General features: G+C 31.2%; 1 protein-coding gene across 1 annotated transcript in view; it reads right to left on the bottom strand.

Moving 5' to 3' along the window:
- Positions 1–2,649: 2,649 nt before the first annotated feature.
- LOC131850535 (acid sphingomyelinase-like phosphodiesterase 3a) overlaps positions 2,650–24,449 on the bottom strand; it is a 67,423-nt gene continuing 45,623 nt past the window's right edge. Inside the window, exons 2-10 of the mRNA XM_059200785.1 lie at positions 18,884–19,031; positions 13,615–13,680; positions 12,558–12,711; positions 11,770–11,975; positions 9,837–10,009; positions 8,976–9,174; positions 5,135–5,244; positions 3,799–3,971; positions 2,650–3,044 (exon numbers count right to left, since the gene is read on the bottom strand). Coding sequence (XP_059056768.1) covers positions 2,834–3,044; positions 3,799–3,971; positions 5,135–5,244; positions 8,976–9,174; positions 9,837–10,009; positions 11,770–11,975; positions 12,558–12,711; positions 13,615–13,680; positions 18,884–18,959 — 1,368 coding nt within the window. The 5' untranslated portion in view covers positions 18,960–19,031 and the 3' untranslated portion in view covers positions 2,650–2,833. The remainder of the gene's footprint in view (positions 3,045–3,798; positions 3,972–5,134; positions 5,245–8,975; positions 9,175–9,836; positions 10,010–11,769; positions 11,976–12,557; positions 12,712–13,614; positions 13,681–18,883; positions 19,032–24,449) is intronic.

The following is a 24,449-nucleotide window of genomic DNA, read 5'->3' as shown; positions in this document are numbered from 1 at the left end:
TGTAGAATAAAAAATTGCATCTGTTATAGTAACAAAATAACAAAAATGTAACAGCTTTGATAATCTGTGGTAGTAAATGTCAGTAATGGCAAATAATTTTATTAGCATTACAGATGAAATATTCAATTATAAAAAAATATAAGAATTCTAATTTTGATCTGATATCACATTAATAACGTCTCTATAAAGATGACATACGTGTAGGAGGCAATACAAATTATTGTTTAAATTGTAAAATAAAAGAATCATTAAAATTTCAGTAACAAACAACAATAAAATAAAAACAAGGATAACACAGCGAAAAAATGTACCTGTAATACATAAAATTCCCGTGTCGCGATATTTTGTTACCAAGCTCCTGTAAAACGCCTTTACCGATATTATTTAATTAAATAATCTATATATTATAAGAAGCCGTTCCTCAGACCTAGCGAAGTCTGAACGGCTTCAAAGATGAGAGTGCAATTTTTTTTTACCACTATTACCACTAATTTTTTTTTATTTTGCTATTTATGTAATGATTCGTCATTAGAAAATACTTGTAACCCTCAATTTTCATCATTCTACATCATTTCTTTACATTCTACTTCATCAACCCCTATTTTTAATAACGTTTTTAATTTATATGCCAAAACAACGTTTTCTTTATATATCATTATAAAAGCTGAATGATAATGATTTCCATGCTCCATCAATAGTTTGGGTTCTCCACTTTCCAGACAAGTTGTTCAATTCAGATGCCAATTAACTTGGAAATCCTTTGTCGAAGCGACTTGACTATTCTATTCTTTTCATTCTGTTTCGTCAGCGAGTATCTGAACTGAACTATCGTGTACTTTCAAATTGACAGTGTTAGTCTTCAATCTATCTATCTGCAGTGTATGTATGTCTATAATAATGAGACTTGAACAAATTGGATGACTCTTATTTCTACGTACAATCTCGTATTTTTATGTTCTTCACTATAGTGTTTTGTTTTTTATTTTATATATCAGATTTTTGTCGCTGCTTTAAACTGTAGCAATTTATATTTTCGTTATACAAAATTTAAACAAATAATAAAATTAAAAAAGATTAATGATTACTACCATAGTGATAACAATAATGTTACTCAGAAATTTAAAGCTGATAATTCTTATACTCTTGCATTGAACTATACAATTTGAAACCTAAAAAAGGCATTTCGATCACGTTAACTCTTCAATAAAAACGGCGCATGAAAATCGGTTCATCCGTTCATTATATCATAAGTTCGACTCAATTAAACCTATAACAGAGTTTGACATCGAAGCTCCTAAAGGAATGAACAGATTTTGATAGCATTTTTTTAGTTTTCTTTCTCTTTTTGCATGAAAGTTTTAAAATAACACTATCGTACACTGTATATGGAAGTCTAGTGGAAAAATTTATATAATCTGATTTTTTTGACTGTATGTTTATAAAACACTTAGACGTTCAGTTTACTAAAATCTCTGTGGTCTACTGAACTACGTACAATAAAGAGGTCAAAGTAATTACTTTAAGGTATTTATTGCATATAATACTTATATGGTATTTATTATATTTCATGTTTTGTTGAACCGATTACGATAATTTCTTTTAATGCTATATACATCTACTATTTCTAACGTATCTCTAAAAAAACTCTTAGAAAACTGTTATTTTATTTGCCTTCGGTACTTTGGTTTTTAGAAATTAATACTATAATAAAATAAAACACATTTACCTTAAAATTTTGCATTTTATTAGTTACATTGAATTTCAGTTCGCTTACGTAGTTACCTTTATATACAAGACTTATAATATTATTATGTATAATTATCACAATCAAATTAGCGACGAGAATTCCCAACTAATCAATAAATAGAATACACCAACAATATGCTAACATATCACATGTTCAATAATAAACAACTTTAGAAAAAATAAGAATTGGAAACCGACTTTAAAGTAATTGTTTTAAAGTCGAAATTTTAAAATATTTTTTTAATATTAATACAGTTTATTATTAAGCTTGAGATATAATTAAAAATGGAATTATCAAAATTAAAGCTTCAATTTTTCACAGTAGGTATAAAGTAAACTATTGAATATCTGTTACATAATTACATGATTATAATGAGGCTGTTTCGATTATAATATTCCCCAATTATAGGTTAACACAATAAAATAGACTACAGAACAAAAACTTGCCACATTTTTTCTAAATATTCCTTTAATAATTAACTAGTATATTTATACATTATGTACATTTACGTCTACTTAAAATTAATATAAAACAATTTTGATATTGGCCTATGTTTAAGATATGTCACTACACCCAATATGTCCTATATAAAAAAACGAGATATTCTTATTTTGTTACAATATTTCAAAACATATATTAGCACAGAAAAAGAAGGAAATTTAAACAATATAACTTACATACATAGATATGACGTTGCAAAATATCAATTAAAATACAAAAACGAATCACTTACGTTTCTTTTCAGGGATTGGAAATTAATTTTGAGTTCTTTTTTTTTAATACAAAACTAAATATAAACATTTAACGACAAAACACAATAAGAATATTAAAATTAAATTAACAGATTGTAAACCAATAGTTCTTAATTTAAATACAATTACTCATATGTCAATTAACACGAAATTACAATTAAAACTCAGTTCTATTTTTGAAAACACAATTTCATATTGCAAATTATGACAATATCAAAATGAGAGGTTCATAAATTAATGATTCTTTATTTAAATTAGAAAACTATCAAGATTCTAAAATAGGTTAAATTAATTTCCAGTTGATAGATGCAGCACCAAAATATGATTTTACAAATTATGAGGATATTAAAATCAAGATGGCGTAAAGAATAATGGCAGCGGAGTTGTGAGGGGCACGGGACGCAAGCGCCGATGCAGGATTGCGCACGCACATGCGGAAATCGTTATAGTCTGCACGGGTGATTGCACAATAATGTACGTATACACATGCTGCGTCGCAATCTGATACGTCTGTTGAAAGTCGCACGCGCAGTGCTGTTAAATACCTGGCGAGTAATATTTTATTATTAATAGAAAATGTAAATTTGATCATAATAAATGAGACAATATTAAAAGTTATTTATACCGAGGTAGACTTCGTAAAATCATTTGAGTGAGTGCATATTCTCATCTATTTTATCAGCAAAGCATTTACTTTGTAAGCGGTGTTTTGGTTGAACAATACCAAGTACAGAATATGGAGATATAAAATCTTAGTCGTCCGAAATGGTATCGCATGAGTGGTAACACTGATGTCACGTGATAACGTGATGTTCACATTCATATTCATATGTATAGGCGACAGCTACCACTTACCATTAGATGGACAGATAACTTGTTAGCCATTCTAATCACATAAAAAGAAATTGACTATCGATTGTGAATATTTGAAAAACTTGAAATAATTTTCTAACGCAGTTAAAATCTATCATATATTTCCATATTACAATGAAATTAACTTGAAATATAACTCATTAATTATAATATAACAATAATAATACAAATGTTAAATAGCATATTTCATGGAATAATTTATTCAATAATAATTCTTATATCGATTTCTGAAAAATGATAATAATTTCGTCACTCACATATGTGAGTATTCACAGGAGAAAAGCATCACTGTAATTACACACGGTGTTTTATCTTCACTTGACTTTTTCTTTATTACATTTAAACGAATCTGGTAGAAACATTCCATTCCTATATCTGTTACATGTATTATTCATAAGAGGGAACATGTTTTTAGAAGGTACTTACTTTGCAAATATTCCTCTATCATGATAATTTCTTATCCTCTCCGCCAACGCGTCTAATGAAGTTGCGCTTACTTCCCTGAGCCCATAATACTGCGTCAGGTTATATTCTATAGACCAATGTAGCTCCCCTCGGTTATTTGTTACATCTAAATAATACTGCGTGTAGTCTAAAACCTAAAATAAGAGAAATTTACAATAAATACTTGTGAACTGTTTTATATACCTTTTTTATTATTCCCGCGACTTCGTCCGCGTGGACATTATTTATCTAAAAAAAAACTCTCATCGCATTCTCGTCTTTGATCTCCTTTTACATTTTGGTCTTTCGATTGCCGTTTATTATAAAAAAAACATAGACAATCAAAAAGGTATGTAAAACAGTTCGTAACATATATTTAAAGCATAAATTATTAAAGATTATTATTATTATGTAAAAACACATTTTTGATAGTATGTCACATCAATTCTAGTTTACTTCACAGATTCATAAATCAAATTAGAATTTAAATAAACCACATTTATTTCTATAGGTCTAACTATCAGACACTTATGATAAGTGAAATAAAACGTCAGTTCAAAAAGTTTGAAGCAAGAAAAACTGATAATTGGTTACTGCAAATATCGTTGCATTTAAAAATGAAAACGTAACGAGTTACAGAAAGAAAGAAATGAAACGAGATATAGTTTTTCTTACCGAACTAGCCTATGTTTTTAAGGTGACGTTATTTATACTCTTGATCAAGATACTTATAACAACGTCTAATATCGGTAACTCATAAATAATATATTCAAGATAAATTGGGCCATTGAGCTCCTTAAAATATGGTCGAGCGCAGTGATGGCTGGCCCATCCGTCATACTCGTGAACGAGTTGCTTGTAGGGACTGGTCTGCTCTTATCACTACGACTGATTTAATCTCATTGCATATTTATATTTGACCCAAAAAATTTGTGCTTGTTGGTAGTTTGTATTCACACGTTTCGACTTGTAAATGTAAACTTACAAGGATTATTTAAAAAAGTAACACACAAGTTTCTTGCTCGTTCTTCTTGTGATGAGACAGCTTTCCGAACGAGTGGTCGATAAAAAACAAATTGTTATGAGTATTCAAAAGTGCTTAAATTAAGTTTATTTGGATAAATGATTTTCTATTCTATTCTATTCTAAATATCTCGTTTATATCACAATGTGTACAATTATAAACTACCGTGAAAGAAGTTTAAAATTAAGTAACACTAATTGAAATTTTTAAATTTAGATTCCTAGTAAAATTACATATAAAATTAGTTTCGTAATATTGCTCTGACTTATAAAGTATAAAATGTTATAAAATTACCTTTCCAGAGTTTGAATCGAATTTATAAAGTCTCAGTCCTGGATTTGAAATACTTCCGGCGCCTCGGGGTGTTACAGATGGCGCTAGTAATGCCCAAGATACAGGTTGACCTGCAAATATAGTCAATTAGAATTTGATATTTACGTGTTTTGTATGTGACGTAAATACTCGTTTCTTTAGAGGTTGTATAAATTTTAGAAATTTTAAGGGTTTATGGTAAGGGAGGGTATTTAGATCTTCGAAAGAACCGAGTTTATATAATAGTGATCGAACTTCACTTACAAGTTCGTTTGATCATATGTATACTTGTACTTTTTCCACTCGAGAATGGCGTAAGTGGAGACTAGGTAAACAAAACACACCAGTGTATAATGATTTTTGTAATTAAATAACCTGTCTTTATTGTACAATTATATATTACTCGCAGTGCCCGCGGTTTCATCCGCGTTAGTTGTAATAAAAAATATAGCCATGTGTTACTCTAATGCTTAAGCTATATTATTGTAAAGTTTCGTCAAAATCCGTTTAGTAGTTTTTGCATGAAATAGTAACAAACGTCAATACTTACAATTTTTCACGTTTATATTATTCAGATTAATATTATTTCCATTATACTATATTTCTTATATATTTAAAAACGAACCACTGCATACAAAATGTGTACTTTTGATTGACAATGCATACTTTCGAAGACGACGAAGAAATCTAATTGTTGCATACTTTAGAAACTTCTTTCATTCGTTAACGAACCACCGACCGTATAACATCGTTATTGTATGCGGAACTATATTTAAAATTAGAACGGTATTAAAGTTATGTATTATTAATTTTTTTTTAATCAGATTTTTTTCTTCTTCTTTTGTCTCCGGCGGTGTGTTTCATGTGTGTGCCATTAGCCATAAATCAGATGGTTCTAAGTTTTATTTATTAACAATATTTAAATAAAGAATGCTATTAGAGGGTGTTTTTTTTTAATAGGTGTTTATTCGTTTTATTATAAGTGTAGGAGTAAGAAAATTTGTAATAAACATGGATCATATTTTTTTATTGGGACTTTATGGGTTATTTATTAAGCGTGAGTGATGTTTACATAAATATAAAAGTAAGATAATTTGAATCATTTTAATAACATTAAGAGATACCAAATATCTGATTAATATTATAAACGCGATAGTTTGTGACTATGCATGATAGAGATAGAAGTTTGATACACTTTCACGTAAAAAGTAACAAACTTCTTACAGAATTTAATGGAACTTTACAATAATATAGCTTTATACATTAGAAAATAGGCTGTAATTTTCACGTGAGCAAAACCGCGGGCACAGGTATATAAAAGACAAAAAAAATATATACTTCAAAATATAGTAACCGTAGTAATGAATCATTTCCACAATGAGATAAACAATGAAGTAAATAAATAACTGTTAAATAATGAACGGCATCGAAAACGGCAGAGTATTAATTATATAAAGTGGTTTTAGTCCCCTCGTGAGTATTCAACGTAAAATTTACTGGTGATAAATTTAAGAACGGGACTACGGAATTGAATCGCAACTTTTTAGCTTTTAGACTCAATCTTGAATATACACAAATACCAAGTAGAAAATTAAATTGATATTATTCAATGAAAATGTCGTTGCCTTCTGATGCAGTAAGGTCGTGAGATCAAGGCTTTACTGAGCCTACTAGTTAAAGGCCGACACCAAAAACTTTATCTAACAATATATTGATTATTGGATTAATGGAAACACCGGTAACAAATGAATAAATTAATGATTGATGATAATTGTGGGTGAGTAGATGTCAAATGTTGTTCACACTTCACGATCACAATGTCGAGTTTGATAATTCCTTTTAAATCTAAATCCTATTATAATAAAATATGCTTCTAAAATATTTATAAACTATTTAACATCATACTACAATTTTTATTACAACCCCCGAAGGGGGTGGTGTATAGCCGCTACCGTGGCAAATTACCGAAATCAATACCTCATGGTATGGACTAATATATTGAAGTTGATTCTGTGTGTGTATAATAATATTATATTAAAGTAAATATTAATTCCTATGTATGTTAGTCTATAATGTATTTATAATATGGGCATAGTAGCCTAAATTTCATAATTAATAACAATTAAAAGAAATAAATTGGAACAAATGCTATGCGAAAACTATTTAATAATGCGAACAGGTGATATTATGCGATTGTATCAACTTGGAACCAAAGACACTCGCCATTTCTTTTTGAAATCGGACTCCGGCTAAAACCGCGCTGTAATTAACTATCTAATTAAACAAATAAATAATTGATTCCGGGTAAAACTGTGGAGTAATTAACTAGCTAATTAAACAAACAAATAATTTGACTTCCTCGGCAGTTTCCGATGGTTGCGTGTTCGATTCTTCGTTCAATACAAATTTCTATTTGTATTCATGAGTATGATAAATATTTACAAAAAAAATATATCTATGTGTACTTTATGTATAATAAAAATATGTCTAGTATAATATATATTTATATCAGTTGTCTAGAACTCGTAACACATGCTCTGCTTAGCTTAGAACCAGATGTCGCTGTGTGAATTGTAGTGAATATATATTTATATCGGCGAGTTGGTGAATACTTATAACACAAGCTTGGCTTAGCTTAGAACTAAATAAGATGGCGTCGTGAGATATTATATTTACCATTACTATTTATAAGCCGGAATGTATCGGCGAGTTGGTGAATACTTATAACACAAGCTTGGCTTAGCTTAGAACTAAATAAGATGGCGTCGTGAGATATTATATTTACCATTACTATTTATAAGCCGGAATGTATCGGCGAGTTGGTGAATACTTATAACACAAGCTTGGCTTAGCTTAGAACTAAATAAGATGGCGTCGTGAGATATTATATTTACCATTACTATTTATAAGCCGGAATGTATCGGCGAGTTGGTGAATACTTATAACACAAGCTTGGCTTAGCTTAGAACTAAATAAGATATACTTTTGTACCATCTAAGTACATGTCAGTCCCATTGTACCCTAAAACCAATCACTCCATTACCTCACCAGTGAACAAATTGCCTTAGCCGCATCGCCCGAAGGATCGGCTAAAACAGTTTGTATGGCACCAACATCTAATATATTTATTTCATGGTCTGACGTTATTCCATGTCGTAGACTCTCGTTCCTGACACACTCCATCAGCAAATGATAAACATCCTCTATTGTACCACATACTTCACAATTTTGTGAATTGCTTTTTTCATCAGGTATGCAAACTTTGCCGATGGATAATGTCCAGAACGGAGTCTATGCATTTTTACAATGTAAGAACGTGTACCCTTCACATAATTGCACCAAGGCACCCGGGGAGGTTCTTTCTGTATTGTTTTGTACCAAATGCCCTTAGAATGAGATATACTATCAAAATGGGTTTTCCATTTCTCAAATACAATTCTTTTGAATTTATGCATAATTTCGGAATAATAAACCATTACTATTTATAAGCCGGAATGTATCGGCGAGTTGGTGAATACTTATAACACAAGCTTGGCTTAGCTTAGAACTAAATAAGATGGCGTCGTGAGATATTATATTTACCATTACTATTTATAAGCTGGAATGTATCGGCGAGTTGGTGAATACTTATAACACAAGCTTGGCTTAGCTTAGAACTAAGTAAGATGGCGTCGTGAGATATTATATTTACCATTACTATTTATAAGCCGGAATGTGTCGGCGTGTTGGTGAGTACTCGTAGTGAGTACTCATAACACAAGCTCCGCTTAGCTTGCGACTAGAGGGCGCTGTATGAATTGCCCTGAGATATTATTATATTTACCATCACTATATATGAGCCGGAATGTATCAGCGTGCCGGTGACCATAGAACTGTCCGGCTATCACATCGCTATAGGTTCTAATCACGTGCAACAGTCTTCCATTTGCATTAGGGGTTAATTCCCCACCACCAGCAGCTGATGAACTGCCAGCGTTGTGCCGTTCCTCCACTCCTGGACCAGCATGTGCTACTAGGTATACCTTAAAATAATAGAAACTAATTTAATATGATTGTGAGTTTGTTGTTTAGGGGTTTAGCACACAACATTACTTCCGTCGGTCGCTGATTAAATTACTGAATTGAGGCTTTAAATTTATACAAATGGCCGAAATTCGACCATAACTAATTTAAATTATAACTCTGCATGTTACTAAGTTTTTATTATCGTTAAAGACTTAATGACAATAATAAATATATAATCGAAATTATACAATACTTTCATGAAATAGTCTGAAAGTAGTTATTAAATATACACATTGGAATATTAATTTGTACGGCACAAAACTTACTATTGAAAGATGAAGCAACTAAAAATAATTATAATAACTATTATTGACAGCCTCGTTGGATTAGTGGTTTAGCACACCATCTTACTTCTGATGGTCGCGGTGTCCGATTCCTATAGCACTGTACAAATATTTGTATTAATGATTATGACTGTTTGTAAAGGTCTGAGTGTTTTATATTTATATTATGTATGTATATACAAAAAAAATGTATCTATGTACTTATATATAATAGCCATAACACAAGCTCTACTTTCTTGAGACTAGGTGGCGCTATGTGATTTATCCTAGGATATTATTAGATAAAACTGTCAGGCACAGTGGAAGGCAAGTTACCCGATAAATATGAAACCTACCATTTCCTTTTTCCTCCTAGCTTTGCTGAGGACCTTCTCAAGCCACTCCCATTGAGCACGAGCTCTGTGATGGTGGGGGTTATCATTCCTGGCCGCACCACCTGCCCACAGCACGCTGTTCAGCACCACTATACATAACTTGCTATGAGACTGCTCTATTGTATAATATCCACCTATAAAAAAATAAGGACTTATCACGACACTTTAGATGTCATTGGATGAACAAAAACGGAAAACAAGCTGAGAGCCTACATGATCGAAGAAAGTCGCCTATACATATGTAGAGAGTCTTACAAAAATTATTAATAAAAAAAAATCGTAGAGTAAAGTATGCTACGCTTAGACTAACTAGTAATGTAAGGCCATTTTGTAAAATTATTAGGCCCCTATATTTTATTATTTCACTGCTGTGAACTGTAGAAATATCCAAGCTTCGAATAAAAACTTGCACAAAATGTACAATCTGGCAAAACTGTCCTATTAGTTATACCACAGATAATATAATATACTAACTCAAACACACCCACTCAAACACAAATAAGAAATACCCATAGTAAGTTACGAAATATAAGTATAATCATAAACAGGAATAAAACTACGAATATAATTTAAAAAGTCCTTAACCGATTCAATATGTGTTACAAAACTGTCATTATCGCTTTACAAGACAAAAAGACCTTCCAAATGTTACCAATATAACGTTAATGTACTTTAAAAGACCCAATATAATACAGAGTAAAAGCTTTTCACTTGTTTTTTGTTACTGAGAAAATGGGACGCGATCAACCGATATTCGCCGCTTCAGCAAGCTGTGATGCAATGTCTTTAAGTTTAAGCTAAAAGGGTGTTTCTTAAAATTAAAATAAAGCTTAAATTGGCATTACAAATAGTATTATGTAACAGCTTAGTGTATACACTTTAACTGTTTATGGTAAAGCAAAAGGTAGACAACATAAGTCGTCTTTTTTAAATTTTATGTCGTGTTTTTAATCTTTTTTAACGTTAAAACATTATTGACCTTGCTATTCTATTTGTACTTATATTTGGACAGTAGCCGGAATGTTAGACTGGACAGTCACAGTTTATATAGTATAATAGCTGTTACCGTGACTTCGTCCGCGTGGAATTTAACTTTATTTTTCTAAAATAAAATATTTTTTCTAAAATAGAAGAGGCCTATGTTACTTATATTATAACCTTATTACATCAGCTACCTGCAAAAAATTCTCGTCAAAATCGGTCCAGCCATTTTAGAAATTAGCCGGAACAAACAAACAGACAGAAAAAAATTGTAAAAAAATGTTATTTTGGAGTATGTACCGTATTTATATTCATATGCATGTAGTAAAAAATGGTTATTTTAATATAACAAACAGACACTACAATTTTATTTATATGTATAGATTTTATCACTCTATTTTACATATCCTACATTCAATTTAACCGAAAAAAGTTTGTATTGTTATACAGTGCTATTTGTTTGAGAATGAATCTCGACTAAATAGATTTACATTTCGTTTGTTTATATTTTGTCCATATAAATGTTTTTTGTATTGTACTTTAATTTAGACTAAAAACTGTTTATAATACAATATAAACTGTACTTCTTCTCTTCATTCTTCTTTTGAATTCTCTCATTCTCTTCTTCTGAACTTCATTTAGAATAGAAACATAATTAAGACAAAATAGACTGTTTTTTTTGTGTATACATATTTTGCCTCTGTCTTAAATATTTTATTGTAGCCACTTAGATACCTATTAGATACTGCATCGTGAAACACTTAATCTTTATATGGAATATATCTATCAAATATTTTACAGAGTTATATTATTTTATCAACAGACTTTTATATTGTCAACGAGTACACAGGGACATATTTTACACGGGTAGTGTCACGGGATTCAACTAGTATGACAAATAAACATTGCTCACCAGTCTCAAATGTCTGTAAGGCTTCAGTAGGGAGCCACTGCATCCACATATCTACAAGCTTTCTCGAAGGTGGCGGATCATTGTGGCCCAGCGCTGGGAAGACAAATTGGCTGCTGAATGTCCTACTAAGTATATCGGTGACATTTCTTACGGCTTCCAGTTTGAACTCGTCGCTTACGTGTTCCAGAGATGATGACAGTATATCCCTGCAGTATAAGAAACCTTTTAAAATACACATCGTTACATATAAAATGCTGTTACTGTCTGTCTGTCCGTCCCTATGTATGCTTAAATGTTTAAAACTACGCTACGGATTTTGAAGTGTTTTTTTTAAATAGATAGAGTGATTCAAAACGAAGCTTTATATGTTTATACACATAAACCTTCCTCTTGAAAAACCCATAAACCTTCTTGTAAAAAAAAAACCTTACATATAATACGTGTGAAGCCGGGGCGAGTAGCTAGTACTTAATTAATTAAAGAAACAAAAGAAATTTAGCTGAGTGCCAGTTCTTCTCAATAAAGTCTGTATACCTACAACTGAACTGGACGGCAGCGAAAAAAATAGTAAATTGTCGTTTCTAATGGGCTAAAACGTTCTACATATATGAATAAATTATTTTTTTATTTGATTGGATTGGAATCGACTAAAAAATAAATTGAATTATTTGTTGAACGATACAAAAGAAACTTATGAATAGCTCACAACATTTTACAGACAAACTGCCAAGCAAGAAACTCAACCAATAGTGTATTAATATATATATTTTTTATTGAATAATACTGACCCAGTCCAAAGCACGAATTCCAACGTATCAGGATGTCGCTCAGCCATCAGGGCTGCAGCACTCTGTATCAGGGACCATGAGCTGTCGCATGTGTGGTCCCTATGACGTCCATTTCTATGATTGTGTTCACTGTTGCCGCGGTTGTGTCGACACCCTAACATAAGAATAGAAATAAGAATTCAAATAAACTTAATATATGCACTTTTGAATAGTCACATTTTTTTGATGCTACCGCTCATTCAAAACTTTCTTTGGATAAACTAGTGACGGTAGAAAATAAAACTGCTAGCACCTATCTAGACTGACATCGATGATAATGCAGTCTACTCGTGACCACAGCTAGTGCAATATAGTCGAAACGTCGAGAGAGGCAAATATCTTTATTTGCTATAAATTTATTAGTGATAAGAGTCGGTTAATATAAATAAAGTATATTAAATATGAAATGAATAGATTACTTATTTTTTTATTAGAAAACTAATAGCTTATAATCTAATACATTAACTCAAGAGTACATATCTAGAGAAAACCAATAACAGGTTTCAGTGATTTAGCTAAAGAAAATAAAATAGAATATGGCATTTATTTCTTAATTTACTCTACATTGCACCACAAGTATGTATCGTTATAGATAAACATATATAATATAAAGAACATTAACAGATAGTAAGTAATAAGGCACAAAAGGCGGTCTTACACGTAAGCAATCTTTTCCAGACAACCTTTGGGCATAGGAAAGAAGAGATAAAGTGGTAGATGGCACAAGAATAGACTAGAGAAATAAAAAAGGCATAGCAAATAATAAATTACTACTTACATATATATTTGTATACAATACACTTTATATACTCATATATACATACCTATACTTAATAAACAATGAAATTATAGGACAATGAAATATAATTTCGTATCTCTAATTTCCGACGAAATACTTAACAGTTAACAACAACTACATAAAATTCACAATTTCATAGCAGAATATATCACAATTATGCTAGGTCCTGGCTTAGCAAGTGCGAAAATAAAGATAAATTCAGACGTAAAGTGACCTTACCTCTATGGAACTCCGGGGAATTGTGGAATGGGTCATAATGAAGATCAGTTATATGCCAGAAGTATCCTGCGAACAAAATATGAATTTAGTAAATGTTACATCCCTTGGGGAGACAATTTCGAAACTAAATATTTAATTAAATTAATTGGGTTGTATGAATTACTATTTGGCTTTTGATGGAATCTACAGTGTAATTTATATAATGAAGCATGTAATAAATAATAATTGTTAACAATTACGTAAACCAATAGGAATATAATTTGTAATTTGAATATATGCAATTAGAAAGAATGATATTTATATTTTGTTAACGTGAATTCCGAGAAGGTGCGAATCATTGTGTAAATATTTTATATTCTATTCCTGTGAAGTTTGCAAATTATGTTTAGATTTGATAAAAGGCGAATGATAATAAAATTTTGATTACGATTAATAATTGTCGCCTCCGTAGAAATACATATATACATATATATCATATATAATATAATATGACTAATTATTTATTATAAGTTACAATTAATTTCAAAAATAATGTTTGCTGCAATATTGTAAAAAGACCACGTAAAAATGTAAGTGTGGAAAAATAAATAAATAAATAAAAATTATCGTCATCATTAATAAGTGATATTAAACCTTAAAAAATAAACCGAGAGACTGAGTGGATTTTCCTTATGCCTCGTTAGATTAAAAATATATCTTGCGAAATGTAGGTATGTAGTTGGGTTTACAACAACATTGATACTTGACAACGCTTCCTATTATCTTATCTGGATTAAAAGTCGTAATCACTACTAACTTACTTACATAGAAATGGTCCCGGAAAGGTAATAAGCTACTTTTAATTGTGTCACTAAAGTAAAAATTTTCTTTGATTCTGATTACAAGCTTGCCTACTTTAGTTACGTCTTTATATATACAGTGCTCCAAACGAGATGTTAAATGCAGAGAATATTGTCATATATACAATAACAGATATTTTTTATACAACAGTGGTAGCAAATTAGCATACGGCCTATCTGATAGTAAGCGGTTCGTTGTATATAGATGCCTAAAATAAGTGCATACATGCATCTAACGCGCGTTGCCGACCTTTGAGAAATATTAATATACTCTTTTTGGAAAATCTCAAGCAGTAATCTCTAGAGAAACCTCGGCATCCCTGCCAAGTTCATTCCACAATCTGAGTATGTGAGAAAGGCTAGCTATTTTCTAACCTAGTACTTATAAAATAGTTGGAAAAATTACATTTTACCAGAGATACCATAGTGTAACACCTAGTAAATTGCTGTGTATGAATTACCCGACACCAATACTTAAAAGACCGAATTACCGATAATATTGTACCTTTGTTTTCACCTCATTGTAATAACAATTAATGTATTTTTATTCAGTCTTATTCGTTCATTATTTATAATTAAACTATTTTATTTCACTATACATTCTTTGAATTAATAAAATAGATTTATAAAACTTCGATATCGCCCGCCGTAACATAAATCGAGTATAATTTTTTTAAGTCTATAAAATAATATATGTTTTTTCTTATACTTATAGGTGTACAAGTTTATACTAATTTTCATAATCAATAAAATATTCAAAACAGACTTGAAGCATCAGAATTAATTCACAAAACCCTTACATCAGTTGAGAGGATTACCTACATACCCTACATATAATTCCATACATGTAGGCATACATACATATATGGATTTAAATAACAGAATTCCCGACAGAACCATTTAAAGTCAGCGCGCAGGGATGTTGACCCTTTTACCGGGGTGATCCGGATAAACTCGGATTAAATAATAATGCTTACTCATTTGGTACTTAAACATTATAAAAAGGTACCCAGATAATTACTTTTTGGGCTTACTAAAAGTCCTTCAGATTACAATGATTAAGCCAATAATACTTTTATTATTGTCTTCACACAACCCTACTTCTTTGTGTAATTAATACTTTACTAGTGGGGGGAATAACCCCATTGCTAGCAATGTACCATATCAAGTTCACCTCCACGTATTTCCCCTTGTAAATATCATGATAAATTCATGGTAACTTTACCACGATGAGCAAACTGATGTGACCTTATGCTCATCTTATCATCCTCCACTGGTGCCCCACCAGCGTAAACCATCAGCGCAGGCGGGAGTTCCATTCCATTATTATTTATGAGAAAAAAATACTTTACTATTGGTTTTCCATGGCGATCTTTACACATATTATACGAGGTAAACTTTGTACAAAATCGTTAATGTATGCAGATCATCATCATCATCCATCCATTCCGTCAGTATATATCAGCCGCTTAGCTGCTTCTTTCTAAGCTGTATTTTAGTTGTAGGGTGCGATTAAACTGTGAAATTACTGGACAAGAGGCATGACGTCTTAGTTCTCTGGAATGGTAATTCATGACTTTATCGCACTTTACATATATAATCGATGGCTACCACTTACCAACGAGTAGACTAAGGATTTAGCATCAGCTGACGAGCTTGGTACTAGTTCAGTTATGTAAAAATAATCTACAATTCTGCTATGTCTATTCCCAATTTTATTATTCTTCTCTTCGTTAATTTCATTCATAATTGTATCATTCATAATTTATACTTACATTTTATTTTCAACTAATCTAAAAGCATCTCGCGTTGCTGCCTGCATTGAATACATCCTATATTACTCGTAGATAATATATATCTACAGGTCAAGAAGTATATAAAATCGTTCAAATATATTTTGAGTTTATCCAATATAAACAAACAAAATTAAATATTGCCTCTTATATATATTATATTAGTAGTAGTAGTAGTTATATATTGTATTAAAAAAGTTTAGAGAGAAATAGTTCGCACCGATAAAAATAGTTGAACGGAATTCTATTTCTATCATAACGAAAATATCGTAACAAATAGATGATAATCAGTCACACAACTACAAGAGGTAGCGATCAGTCAACGCTCCCTGAAGACGTAACAGGTAACCTTGTTACAACTTCCCCAGTTGTAACAGGCTGCGAACTGTCAAAGTTTCATGACAGCCATTGATTTAACATTCGACAATGATAAGTTGATATTGCGTAGGAATACATAAAATTTATTTATAACACTGAACCGTCGTTGCTCAGTGGTTTACTTAGACCCCAAAGGTAGTGTGTTTGAATCTGGCAGACATAAGAGAAAAAACTTATTATGAAAATTAATCCGGTTATGTTATACAGTTAAAAATGAAATGAAAGTTTGAAATATACCTAGTGAAATGTACCCATATCAAGAATTACATTAGAATACACCGACATTTGGCAATGACTTCTGACTTATCTAGAATAGTAGTTTAGTTTATTTGCTAAATTAAACCGACTTTGAGTTTTTGTTTTTATTGGGTTGTTTGGGCTATAGTCAGGTGCTTGGACCTGTAGCACTGCGACTTACATAGATCTATTATGCTCACCATTTTTCAGAGTTCGCTACCTCGTCAGGGACAAGAATTGAAGGACATTCTTAGGAGCGATCGTTTTTATCTACTCAGGATATAGTGTAAACTTTCCAAAGAAGATATTACGTTTATGCATGAGTGGGCTACAACCACATGGGAGGTGTAGTGGCGTTTCCTCTTCAGTTTGATAAAATCTGCAAATTTTTGTTGTGCATAGGCCTAGGTTTGCCGTATGTTTTTTCAATTTGGAGTGTCCTGTGAGGGCCCTAGTCATCATACATATGTTGCTTTTACTCAATAGCAATAGTCTATTGGGGTATTTGTTCGAGTAGTCTGATATTAGGGCTTCTGAATATAGCAATCCTGGCATTTCCGGCTAGTGATTCAGTGCTTCTCGTTTGGTTATTAATTTCAGTATGAATAGACTTTGAGTATCTCTATAGAAAATATTAATAGCAATAACAGCCCATTGTACACAAAATGAAAAAAGTTTCAATAAAGAAATTAATAAAATAAATAATACTCACAAAATGATAAATTATTGTTTTAAATTAAAAAAAACTAATTACAATATATATGTTTCTTATAAGTTTGTTTTGTTACAGCTGTGAAATTTCAGGATAATGAGATACAAAAGTCACAAAATATCACTTGAATGTTTTTTGAAGAATTTTTCAAATCGGATAAGTAGTTCTGGCGCCTATTCAATACAAACAAACAAACAAACTTTTCCTCTTCATATTATTATTAATAATAATAATAAAGTATTATTAGTATTATTATTTTATTAGTATTAATAATGTACAAAATGTAAGTAAGCAATATGTTGTCTGTTGTATGTTGTAAATTACGTTAATTGAGATGTGAGCAAAAATTCAATCTGTTAGTACTATTTATTTTTTATCACTGCATTACGTCATCATACAAATAGTCGTTAATCAATCGTCTTTACATCAATGTATCAATCAGGAAATCACTAACCCTAGAGTATTTTTTTTCAATCAGTATATTTCTAAGACCAGTTTCAAATAGATGAATTTTACTAATACATTTTATTGCCTTATATTACGTGAACTCAATTAATAAACACATTTACAGTTATTATTTCACATTCATTTAAATGGAAACTTTATAAATTGCGTAATTTTAAATACAATTATACAGAATTCAATTGTAAATAATTAACATTCAAGTTCTTGAACAATGTCTCGCTACTTGACCTGTTCCGCTCGCATTTCATTAACAAATGTCATTTTCAACGATTCCGCGAAGTTTACAAATTATAAAGAACGTTTATTTTTATTAAATATAGTATAATTCATATTTAATAAATATATTATACTACTTTAATTATTATAAGTAATAACTTATAGTTTACTAAAGCGAAATTTAGCGGTTTAACACACCGCTTCCTTCCGATAGTCGCGATTTCGATTCCTTACACAATACAAATATTTGTATATATGAGTATGATTGTTTATATTCGTCTGCATGTTCCTACGTATATTATGTATTTATTTACAAAAAAAAGTCTTTTAGTTGTCTAGTACCCATCACAGAAACTCTGTTTAGCTTGGTACTAGATGGTTCTATTATACATGTATTGTCTTGGGTTATTGTTATTATATTATTATGTATTAATTCATCTGTTTATTTATATTAGTTTCGCAAGCTGTATTTCGTTTTGATTGTGATATCAAGATCGTCACATGATAACGTGATATCCATGTATATTGCAGCTTGATTGTAGTTATAACTATATAAAAAACATGTGATATCTACGTACAAGCAACGGTTATCATTGGGTCGTCAGTTTGAATACAGACTTAAAACTTACCAATCTTAGCGTCAGTCAGGCTCAGCCAGAGCAGGCTCGTGATGTGTATGTACAAGGCGAAGTTGCTGGGACTCATGTTACAATGTTACATGGTGACTGCCGCCCTCGATTGTGCCTTGCCCGCTTGATCATCTCGTAGTATCGTTGCCTGTTGACAAAATCAAAATATGTTTATTCAAGTAGAATAGAATATAATTTTATCGACTCGTCTTGACACAACAATAATGACAAAAAATATACAACCAACAATAAAAGGGAGTGAGCAGTAAAGCGGTGTGGACCACAACACAGCTAAAGCTGGAGACTATGTTGACACCATAAATTATTTTAATAAAGTAATTAATACAATAAAGTTTTTTTTTTTGTAAACAACTAATGAATTAACAGGTGGCGTATTGAGACTTCATAAAAGTAATTATTTCATCTCTTTGCGAGCTATATTTCCTTTCTATAGCCCACATATTGATCAATATTTAATAACATTTTCTGTAAAAATTGCATGATAATACCTCCTTTTTACGTTACACCGTTAGACATGAAACAGGCTTGTTCTAATTTTATTATATAACGATAATGAACATTAGACTTATTTAGAAATAGACTTTATCTCCATAGTGACTCATCTGTATCGCCACCGTGTATATATTCTTAACATGAATATCAGGCTTTAGGATTACACCACGGCAAACAGGGTAAAAAGTAAACAAATGATGTAGGAGCGGACACGTGAGCTACTAACAAGGTACGGTTAACAAAAAACCTCATTTACACTCACACAGCCCGCAGTTGTACGTCAATCTCTCAGAACAACGATCGTTGTTTGGCATAGATTCGGGATGGGTACCTCTACTCTCTGCGTTGTTGAGTGGCCAGTTTAAATGTTCTAATTCATAAGCTGAAGCGAGAGAGTTCCTTGCGTATAGTATTACAGTAACAAAAACGAGTGATTGGGCTTTTTAATCCAAATCAAAATATTTATGAAACAATTAAAAAAAAACTTGCATTACTATTATTTTCGTATTTTATTGTGGGCATCTTTTAACGAAGCTATAATAATTCGTATATAAATAAATATGCGTTAAATTTCGAAAGAATTAAATTTAGCTGTAATTAAACAAGCCATTATAGCAGAATACTTAAAAAATTGTATTAAACATTATTTTTTATTATTTAATTAATATATATAGCATTTCATCTTCATATCACTATAGAAACAAAACTTTGATGTAAATAAAATACTGCAATGCGAAGTATGCGCTAGGATAATAGGTATGTAGTAATCTAGTTTTTCTCTTTGAAATACTTTAATTATATTAAAAAAAAATGTTTTGGTATTTTATTTATAGGATAAAAAAATGTGCCTATTCAAAAATGTTTAAAATGTAGCAGTTTTTTTTTGGTAAAGATTATGTATATTCAATTCCTTTCTGCTGCTCAACTGATCGCTCAGCTTGTAACTTGCACCAATCCAGTCCAGTGGTTCGAGTAACTCGCTTCGAGTGCCCATTTGTCCGTCACACTGGTCGTTTCAAGTAGTGGTCGAGTGCCCGTCGTGTTTATGTTTTGCTTAGTTTACTTAGGCCGTGTACGAATACGTAAGCCTTAAATATACATTCATCCACGTGCCTAATTCCAAGAAGAACAGTCAGTCGCATGGATTATGTATGCAGGAATACCATATCAGATAATGGTAGAAAAATATTGAGAAATTTCTTATCATTTACGTATATATTTTTAAAGTAGAGCTGCTTTGGGGCGTCGTGACCTAGTAGTTTAACATCTCGAGGTACAGACAGGCCATGAGATCAAATCTGGCATAGACTATTAACTTTGTGTGTTAACAATGTACTGTTTAGTAAATTTTATTTTTGGATTTTTTACTACTGTTTGCTCTTCTGCGTATTGTTATACATTTATGTATGTTGTGTATGTTATTTAAATGTAATATATTAAGGACTGTATATCCGGCAAATAAAGAAAGAGACGAAGTTCGTAGTATTTTATAAATTTACTGTGCGGGTACCGCTTCCAGTTGTAGAGAGGGAAACTCCGAGCTGTTCCCGGGACTTGCAACCCGGATGTAGGTTGGCCAAGATGACAGACAGATGTCGCTATAACTCCCGCTTGAACTGGATATTGATATTTCAACACATTTAAAATTAATATGTATTTTCAGCTAGAGTAGAGTTTATTAATAACATATTGTACAACTCTGATTGTGATGTAATTGAAAAGACCATTAAAGTAATAAATTATAGTTATTGTTATAGTGGATAATCTAAGTGAATATTTCCGTCATTTCGAAGATTGGGGATGTGAAAATTAACAAAGCACTCCTGTAGAACTGTTCATGTTTTTTTTATTAATTTAATCACATAATTTTTGTTAATTAATAATTTAATAAAAATTCAATAGAAACTGGATACCTCAACTTCGTGCCGAATCTTTTCGGACTCGAATCTTTCGTATAAAGATTGTATTATCCGAAAGTTAAATTAACGCATTGTCAAATTTCAATTAAAAGTTCATTCTTGTATTATATTAATTCGTTATAAACATTTTGTTAATTAAAAAGTTTATACATATACTTATATTTCAAGTTCTATGAAGTTTTCGAATATCACAGCGGATTGAGTATACAGCCATCATCTCGTCTAATCTAAGCGTGAATACCATCGCATAATCAGGATCTCAGTTACATACACATACAAATTGATTAAACATACTCTTGTTGGTAAAGCATTTGTCTAATGGAGGGCTACAAGCGATAGGCGGTGCCTCGTTAGCAGGAAAGTTAAGTTTATGTTCATTTCAATTTTATGGTTTAGTCATAGTCATAGTTTTAGTCATGCTCCTAAGAATGGGCAGACTTACTACTAGAAGCCAATACAGTTGGTATTGGTTACAGAGGAGTTTGTAACTCTGAATTTTTTATTTAGCATTTAAATGTAACTTGTCTCAATGGAAAAAACTGCAAAAAATTAAAAACAATATCTATGAGTTTATAAGAAGAATATTATTAATTAATTATTATGTGCAGATATGGGATTTTTAAAGATAAATATATCAGATTCGTTACAGATTAAAAAAAAATGTAAAGTTACTGATATATATTAAAATGTAACAATTAAATACTTCAGTTGAGAATCGGTAATCTCAACTGAAGTATGTAATATAACTGATTGATAGGAATAGTGATATAGAAAATACCTGCATAAGTGAATAAAGAATATTCTGTCTGAATGAGTAATCTAAAGTGTAGACTTTATTGATAGAACTTGACTTAAATAATACTCCTTACGCAGTAACTCTGTTTTTATTGTAGAAATTGAGAAGGCAAATGCAGTTTTACAAACTAGATATCAACAAGCACAAATCACAAAACACAAGCATAGACAAGATGAGCAGGTATTCTACAAACTCTATAGACCATAGGCTATAAGATGCTACAGATAAACAAATATTTTATTACATCTACATTATATCCACATTTCTAATTTAGACTTTATCTAACATACAATCTTTTTATTGGCGTTTTCTGTAAAGGAATTGGACAGGAGCCGAAAACGTGACAAAACCGTGCCACGCTTGGATCCTTTAAGACAAGCTTTGTTCCGAGTACAGAAGGATTTGTTTATAGAAATCCCGCAAAAGATGCAGTGAGCCACTTGTGTTTACCGACGGTAAATTACTTCGTATTTGTACTACGCTTTTTAGAGATCGGTGAGGTCTATATAATGCATTTTTTTATATGCTCCGTCTGAAAGTATCTGACGTTGAGATTGATAAGTTTCTTTTTTTTTTCTAAATGAAATAACAATAATAATCTCAGATAATTTACACAGCGCCATCTAGACCCCAATTAACCTAGCTAAAGCTTGTATTGTGGATACTAGATAACTGATATAGATTTTTTTTTCGTAAATATATATAGATTATACATAGGAAACACCAAGACCGACACAAACAATCATACTCAAGAATACAAATTGTTTTGTCGAATGAATCGAACCTGCGACCATCGGAAATAAGTCGGTGTGTTAAACTGCTAGACCATCGAGGCCGTCAATGACAAACAAGCTAACGGCCTGCCTGATGTTAAGCGGTATCCATCGCCTATACAAGATGTAATCGTTAAGCATATACACTCGACTAATCCGTGCCTATAATAGATAATAATATTAAAAAACTTTTCATTACATAGTATAAAACAAAATCGCTGTCCCTGTCTGTCCGTCCCTATGTATGCTTAAATGTTTAAAACTACGCAACGGATTTTGAAGCGGTTTTTTTAATATATGAAGTGATTCAAGAGGAAGGTTTATACATATAATATATGTACACTCGAGCGAAGCCGAGGACGGGTGGCTAGTTAAATATAAATTGAAAAACATTCAACATTTTGACATTAAACACACTCATACATTTAGTATCAGATTAGAAGAAGAGTTTAAAGTACACCTATACTTTTTGCAGCTTTATCTGTTTCTTTATCTTTCCTATAAGTTGACGCATATTTTGTGAAATTTTTTTCCCAATTCCACTAGCCGTTTTCACCTAAAAGCTCAACACTCAGATGAACAGATGATTTTCGTGTCGTCAATATTTTAGGATTTTATTATATGTAGATATGTATACAAAATTTGTTCTGGAAACAAACTAAACAGTACAAGTTGAGTTATTGTCAAACTACTGAACCCGCCAGCGAAACAGTTGTTCTGACGGTTTATTTTCTCAATTGCTTTCAGAGAGAATAAAAGGAGTAACATGTGCGCGACTTGTTGACCGTCCCCGATGTAAGTCTAGCAAACATTTAGTTCAGTTTCTATTAAAGTTTGAAAACAATAGACATTCCAGTATTTTTGTAGTCAATCTCTTTGCTGTTTTTCAATTTAAAAATACTCGCAAACACACACGCAATATAAATAAAAAACATTTTACTATTTTTTTTATACTACGATGGTGCTACTACATTTTAACATACGGGCTATTTGATTTGATGCTTAACAGTTACCGTAGCCTATGCAAAAATACATTCGTAAATACATACATCGTATACATAAAAAACATTATACTCAAGATTTTTCTTATACTACGATGGTGCCCATCAAATATACGGCTAAAAAATATATTATAAATACATACTTAATAGATAAAAAATGTCTAAACAGTTACAAACAATCATAGTCATGAATACAAATTACTGTGCAAGGATTCGAACCCGCAACCATCGGAAGAAGTGTGCTAAACCATTGAACCACGGAGGCCGTCAATATATATGACAGTAACAAATTACTTAGCATATAGGAGCCGTCAGCTAATTTGTCATTCCAGTTACAAAAAAATGTTATTATTTCTACATACACTTTTGTATAGGCTCATTATAAAATAAACATTGATTATCACAATAAATGTTCGAGAGTTGTTCAAAGAGGATATTTTAGCGTCTTCAACTTTCCAAAGTTTTTTCAAATCGACAATGCACTCTAAAATATATTCTAGAAATATATTTAAAGCAATCCAATTAAAACTTCCTGACCTTACAGTCCGAAGTTCGGTTCTCCAG

This window comes from Achroia grisella, unplaced genomic scaffold (genome assembly GCF_030625045.1).
Source record: "Achroia grisella isolate CSIRO2021 unplaced genomic scaffold, CSIRO_AGI_Agris_v1 utg770, whole genome shotgun sequence".
Taxonomy (NCBI): Eukaryota; Metazoa; Arthropoda; class Insecta; order Lepidoptera; family Pyralidae; genus Achroia; species Achroia grisella.
The sequence above is the reverse complement of the archived record's forward strand: the minus strand, read 5'-3'. Positions and strand labels throughout refer to the sequence as shown.